This window comes from Globicephala melas, chromosome 12, assembly GCF_963455315.2.
Source record: "Globicephala melas chromosome 12, mGloMel1.2, whole genome shotgun sequence".
NCBI lineage: Eukaryota > Metazoa > Chordata > Mammalia > Artiodactyla > Delphinidae > Globicephala > Globicephala melas.
The window spans coordinates 2,320,522-2,327,489 of NC_083325.1; the positions used below are offsets into that span (position 1 = coordinate 2,320,522).

General features: G+C 49.8%; 1 protein-coding gene across 7 annotated transcripts in view; it reads left to right on the forward strand.

Annotated features, from left to right (window-relative positions):
* ST6GAL2 (ST6 beta-galactoside alpha-2,6-sialyltransferase 2) overlaps positions 1 to 5,190 on the forward strand; it is a 63,911-nt gene extending 58,721 nt beyond the window's left edge. For 6 of the 7 annotated variants that reach the window (XM_060309276.1, XM_060309275.1, XM_030845054.3 and 3 more), the window contains exon 6: positions 405 to 5,190. In XM_060309276.1, coding sequence (XP_060165259.1) covers positions 405 to 658 — 254 coding nt within the window. In that variant the 3' untranslated portion in view covers positions 659 to 5,190. The remainder of the gene's footprint in view (positions 1 to 404) is intronic. The other variant, XR_009566138.2, reaches the window with a different exon arrangement.
* The last annotated feature ends 1,778 nt before the right edge of the window (positions 5,191 to 6,968 follow it).

Genomic DNA, 6,968 nt, shown 5'->3' on the forward strand with positions numbered 1-6,968 from the left:
TGCACGCCCCTCACTGGAAGTTAGAGCCACAAAGTGAAGCCGACAAGGAAGGGGGCACAGAGCAGGAATCTCCTGCCCCAGCCGTGCCCCTCCGCCCCCGCCCCTTCAAAGACGTCCCCCACCTCGTTACCTTTAAAAAAGCAAGAAAGCAGGTCATATAGTCATTCAACAAGCACGGGCCCCCAACTCTCCACCAGATAACTGTGCTCGCCACTAGTGACAGAAAGATGGACGAGGCCCAGCCCTAACCCTCAGATCCTCTGCTGTCTGGTGGGAAAGACAGACTGTAAACAGACAATTCCAGTGTCACGGTCAGAAGGACACAGAGATGCGTAGACAGACAGGGAAGACACGAGCGCGGAATCCGGATCCTGCGTTGCTCACGGCTCCGGTCTCTCCTGCAGGCATCCTGCTTATGATGAGCCTGTGCGGCGAGGTGCACGTGTACGAGTACATCCCGTCCGTGAGGCAGACGGACCTGTGCCACTACCACGAGCCCTACTACGACGCGGCCTGCACGCTGGGCGCCTACCACCCGCTGCTCTACGAGAAGCTGCTGGTGCAGCGGCTCAACATGGGCGCCCAGGGCGACCTGCACCGCAAGGGCAAGGTCGTGCTGCCCGGGCTGCGGGCCGTGCGCTGCCCACCGGGAGCCTGAGGGGCTGGCCGGGCTCCGAGTCCTGGAGATGCTGGAAGGTGCCCTGGAGGTGGCGCAGCGTTCGGTCGCCAGCTGTGACTTCGTGGTGGCCACGGGGGTCCTTCCCTTTCTAAGCCATTGAGTATTTACGACTGCTTTGAATATAGAAGTGGAACTCAAAGAAATAAACTCAAGAAAGTTGCAAAAAACTTTTGTAAAGAATAGCTAGGAAAAAAGCAAATGTATAACAAATGGGTAAATAGCTCGAAAATGTTAGTCTTCTCTTTACTAGGGCTGGTTTCAGCAGGTGTCAGGGATACACCTGATAGATGACACAGTTTGTACCTGGAAGCACCCATGCTGAGGGACAGCACATGTCCCATCAACTGTGCCACGTGTACGTGCACTTGTCACGAAAGAGCCTAGAGTTGCTGACGAATGTCTGGATTAGCGCCCAGGCATGCTTACACCAACAGCAGAATCCGCGGTATATCCTTTGAGGGCTTTCTAGCCCTCGGCATCCCCATCTCTGCTCCCAGCTGCCACCGAAGGCTTTGCTCTTTGTGTATCAGACACATTTCTAAAACCATAAAGCCTTCCTCCTGCGCAATCCAAGAAAAAGCCAACCCAGAAGAGCAGCACAGGGGAAGCACTTTGTTTTCCTGCAATATTTCCTTTCTTGACTAGGAACGCCCCCAGGTGGACAGGAACATCCCTGGCAGGTAAATGCAAAATCGGGGGCTGCAGGGTAGCCCAGGGCAGGACGGCCCCGGGCCGCCACTTCTCTGGCCACCTCACCTGCCAGCCCTCCCCATAGTCTTCTAACCACAGGTGCTGACGGTTAGGACACCCCCGGGGGAGGTGGGAGGTGGCTTCCAGCCTCTAGCTTCACCCTGTGCTTCTGGGGATGCACACCTGTCTCTCTCATGCTTTTTTCTTGCAGGTTAATATCAGCTATTGGGATCCTGACAGTGATACACCGGTTTTTCACTAATTCTTCCTACAGACAGATGTTTAGGAATCCCACCCTTGTTTTCACCTACCTGTTTTATGTCAGCAACATAACAAAGCCATGTAATTAAATACAGTTGTGTGAAAGCATTGCTCTTTAACAAATAGGAAAATAAGTATTAATACACGCTTCAGAGGGAGAGGCAGGGAGAGGGAGGAGTGTCATCCCAGTGTGTTGGCTGGGTCAGTTGCTTTTGTTGTGATCTCAACTTTTGTCACTGATACATCAAAAAACAATTTTTTTTTGGCTGTAAATGTAGTGAAACAGAAACGCTTTGGAATACCTTTTAGTGAAACATGCGATTTCAATCTATAACTAAAACCTATCTGAGTGGTACAGTTAAGACTTCTTGGCCATGACGAGAGCAGCTTAATTAAATCTGTCGTCTTTCACAGTTGTGTGAACGTCAGGAGAGTTTACTGCGCAGGGTTTTCTGTTCCAGGATCGGTTTTTTTCCTGAGCAACCGTGGCTGACAGAAACCAGACTCAGCAGCAATCGGGTTGGGTCCCAAGCATCTCCTACAGCTTATTGTTACAGTGAAGGAGGGTGTCACTGAAAAACTTCAATCGTGACTATATCCACCAAAGCCCACTTTGCGAGCTTTGCTTCTGGATCTGTGAGAAGGGATGGTAATTCTGTTCAGCACGTTGGCTTACGTCTGAGATGTGGCCAGGCCACTTTTCTTCCTGGTTTCCTGAAAGAGCGTGCTCCTGTCCAGTGTCCGGTGAGTAACATTTCAGTGACTCTGGGCACTGGGAAGTGGCTGATACGGGGTGAGCAGTCCAGCCACCCTTGTTCCCCCCCAGACCCTCCAGCCTCTGCCTTCAGAGGCCCATGACGCTGAAGGTTCTGTAATAATCTTCCTACTGGATTTCCCTACCGGCCTCCTTATGTCCAGGGCAGCCCCCTCTGGTGGCATGAGATCATGGGTAGAAGAAAATTTATGGGGGGTCAATGTAAATATTCAAGTTCAAAAGCCCCAGAAAACACTGCAAAGATCTTTAAGTATTGATACCCTTTGTGACACATGTACTTTTAAAACGTACTTTCAGTGTCACCAAGGTTACAAGGTTGAAGAGAGTAAAGAAAATTTTATTAAAAGTTTTGGATTTATTATGGCCCTTGGGAACCAAGGTCTACTAAACATTGAGAAAATAGGGTACACGTATTAATACAACGCGGGCTGGGCATTCTCCTATTTAAAAGTTTAAATTGTTTAACTCCTTAAAAGTGTTAGGAGGTTTTAGTTGATGTGCCGGCTGCTTCTAGAATGAATGAAATCGGCCCTAAGAGGCAGTGTTTTCCCAGACATTGAGGAAGCCCTCAAATGCCACGAACGGCAATAAACGCCCGGCTTTCCGCGGACCAGTTACAGGGAACGGCGCCCGGCTGCGTTTCTTCCAGGCTTCGCCTCTTCCAAGGCCCTTCACCCTCTGCTGAGGAGGGATGTTTGATGAGCCCAAGCCGTCAGGTGGCCTTCACTCTCAGGACTGAAGGAGGTCACGTTGCTTCACATCTCGAGGCAACTTCACTCGATCTTCTGTTGCTGCTACTGCCACAATGAAACAAACATGGACCAAGAATAACAACTCGCCTGCATCCAGGCCCTTCCCCAGCCCTTGCCCAGGTACAAGCGGAAGGTCTAACAGATGTGGCGCCCTCACTGTCCCCAGGGACACCCGTGCTGGTCCTGTGTGTCACCTTACAGGGCACAGGGCCCGCGGGTTGGCGGGTAGGAGTTGCAAGGAAGCATCCTCTCCCCTCAGAGCCCGCGCGGGGCTTAGGCTCACCTTTCGGTCCGTCCCGGGGTCTACCCTCGTCTGGGGGACGCAGGGCTCAAGGAACCTCGGTCCCCTCCTCCCCACGTGTCCCTCGCCCTCGGCCGGCAGCCCGACCTTCAATCCCCCCTGGGCTCCCCAGTAATCCTCTGTCATGGTAGCGGTAGCATCTGCACAAGGCAATGCTGAAACGAGCGTTAGCCTTTTCCAAATCGGGAAATGAAGTCAAGGGTTTAAAGCCGCCCCGGGTTACTCTGTTACATGATCATGAGCCGGTTCATTCTGGTGGAACAGATTAATACCTGCTGTTGTGGGCTGACCCTTCCGGGCAGGACCACTTACAATCACTGAATTAATTAGGTCCCATCTGGCTGCGGAAGTGGGATCAGGCTCACGTGAGTAATTGTAGGTGATGGAGGGATTTCGTGTGCGCAAATGACATAATGAAAGCGCTCTCTCCAGCCTTTCTCTTAGAGATCAAGGCACCGTGCGTGGCTGAGACCGGTAGCCAAAGTGACCTGGTCTCATTGCTGCTTAGCTGTGGGAAGAAACGGAGCTGGGAGGTGGGGTGACTATCGAGGAACACGTGACTGAATGCACAGGCCAGATGGGGTCTGGATCCATTCACTCAGGTTGTCTGTGTCGACTTCTCACTTTCTGATCCTTTAGGACTCTTGCCCAGTTGTTCCACAGCTGACGAGGGCAGCTGAGTGTAGGAATTCCGTGCTTAGGGAGAGTGTACCTGAGTCCAGGCTCGTGCTTTGTACTCCAGATACTTCCTTTGTGAAATTATTCTGCATGTTTCTATCTCTCGGGCATTATTTTACACAATTGGTAAATGAAAGGTATTATCTTTCAAGGAAATAAACTGTAAGTCCTGATTCTTGCTTTATTAAGTGAGTGAAGACTTTTTAGTAAGAGGAAATCCAACAAATTTCTCTACAGGCTTTGGGCTAATGGAATTTAAAGAATTAAAGACGTTGATAGAGTTCTTACTCTTGTTATAAAAAGTGTGCATGTAGATATAGTTATATAATTGTATATATACATATCTACACACATGGTTGATTTTATATTGTCTTTTTCATCAAACTTTATTTCTGAAACGTTTACAATAAATTTTGTTTTAATTATGCAAACACCAATTTTTTAAGAGAGGTAAGCAAATGTTACATGTCCTTCTGTCAAACAGAAATCCAGTCTTCCCACGCACTGTCTTTCACACATTCCGGCTACATTTAAAGGTCTGGCAGAAATATTTAAAAGGTGCTGAGGGTAGAGCTATGACCTGAAGGTTGTATCATTGCCAGAAGTCTAGTTGAACTCTGACCTTTGATGGGTAATTGATGTAGAGTTCATGGCTTTTGCAAGATTAGGGGAAGAAACACTTATTTGGTTCTATGGAAAATAGTCTTCTTACTTGGTAGGTTTCACACAAATTAACTGCATCGGAACTGTTAAAACCTAACATTTATGATACCACACAGCCTGTTTTACTCTAGATAAAATCCTTATGAAGCTTTTCCGGTGGAAACCAGTGAACTTTTTTAACAGCTTAGGGAATTTTTTTGTATAATTTTTAAAATTGAGATGTGTACTCTTCAAACGAATTAAGGCTTGAGGTTTTCCAGGAGTCACCTTTTAAAAGTGTTTGTACACATTTTAACACTTTGATATTTTCTAGTTTGGTTTTGTATATTTTTACGTGTACACAGTGTACAGACTTTTTTCTTGTAAATAAAACGTTTTCATTTGTCTAGAAGTTTCTGTTTTAATTTGTAGAAGTTGCACAAAATAATGAGCCACCCCTAGAAAAAAAACGGCACAAAGTTGAGACCTAATTGGAAGACTGTAAAAAAGAGTAACACCAGGGCTTCCCTGGTGGCGCAGTGGTGGAGAGTCCGCCTGCCGATGCAGGGGGGACACGGGTTCGTGCCCCGGTCGGGGAAGATCCCACATGCCGCGGAGCGGCTGGGCCCGTGAGCCATGGCTGCTGAGCCTGCGCGTCCGGAGCCTGTGCTCCGCAACGGGAGAGACCACAACAGTGAGAGGCCTGCATACCGCAAAAAAAAAAATAATAACACCAGCAGGCCTTCAAACACTGAGTGTGGACACAGCCCGGCGTGAAACAGAGGTTGGGTCAGTGTTCCTCACCCAAGGGTTCACTACCAGACCAGGAGAAAGGCCACAGTGAAATCCAGCAGAAAAGGCAAAGTCAGGCTAGCAGGTCCTGATGCTGACTTAGTCGGCCAGCTTCTGAGTAACTTATCGCCTTGAGGGGTGCTGCCAGCGAGGCAGAGCTCTTAGGCTTAGAGAATATAAGTAAGTTATTAGAGGGAAGACTCACCCACTACCACGTCACATTAGCCCTGGTATTTTCACACTTGCCACGTGAAGGGAAATCAGTTAATTAGGCTCCTGGAAGGGAATTCCCAGAGGCTTGTTGTTTCCGGTTAGATGTGAAGAATCCTTGAAGGGGAGCATCCAGGGTTCTGTGTGAGAAGGATGTGAGCAGCTGGGGAGCCGGGGGCCCCAAACCCCCTCTGCAGGACGCGCTGGCTCAGAGGGGACACCCACACTTTGGCTTGCCATCATTTTTCTTTCCCCGCAAGATGCCTGCTTCCAGGTAATTAAGATGCAGGCCGGATTCACAAGCACTGAAGATGGGGCCCCTGGAAGGATGCTGGGATGCGGCAGCCCGGGACCAAGGTGTGTGCACAGGAGATGTGGCAGCAAACAGAGGAGCAGGGGGGCTGAGTACCTCTGCCTCAGGCTGGCGACGCATCGTGGTGATGGCCCTGGGCGCTCCGTGCTGTGCTCACGAAACCCCAGGTGCACAGAATCCAGCAGAAAGGCCCTCCGGCAGCAAACCTCCGCTGACCCCTCATCTGAGCGGGGGTTGGCAAACTGTGGCCACAGCCTTCTTCTGTCAATAAAGTTTTATTGGGCCGCAGCCATGCTCGTGTGTTGACATCCTGGCCACGGATGCGCCATACAGAGTCGGGCAGTTGCAACAGAGGCCGTGTAGCCGCCAAGCCTAAAGTATTTATTACCTGGTCCTTTACAGAAAGGGTCTGCGGAGCCCCGAGTGTAAACACAGTATATGAGACCAGTTAGGCGAGCCCTGTGGCAGATGGCCGGCAGGCAGTCCTCACAAACCACCTTCTAAGGTAGGTATGTTAGCTTCAGGAAAGCCGGGGTCAGCGAGGTTATCCATCAGCCTGCAATCCCACAGCCAGGAAAAGGCAGAGCCCGGCTTGCAGTCCCCGTCTGACTCAATGCCCCTGCTTGGAACCCTTATGTCAGGTTTTTTAAAATTATTTTATTTTATGTTTATTTTATGTTAGAGTATAGTGGATTTGCAATGCTGTGTTAGTTTCCGGCGTACAGCAAGGAGACTCGGTTATAAATGTACGTCTGCCCATTCTCGTCCGGATGCTTTTCCCGTATAGGTCGCTACAGATTTCTGATTGGTACTCCCTGTGCTCTCCAGTAGGTCCTTGTGGACAGGCTCCTTAAAGCGGCCTCGCCCTGAGGCAC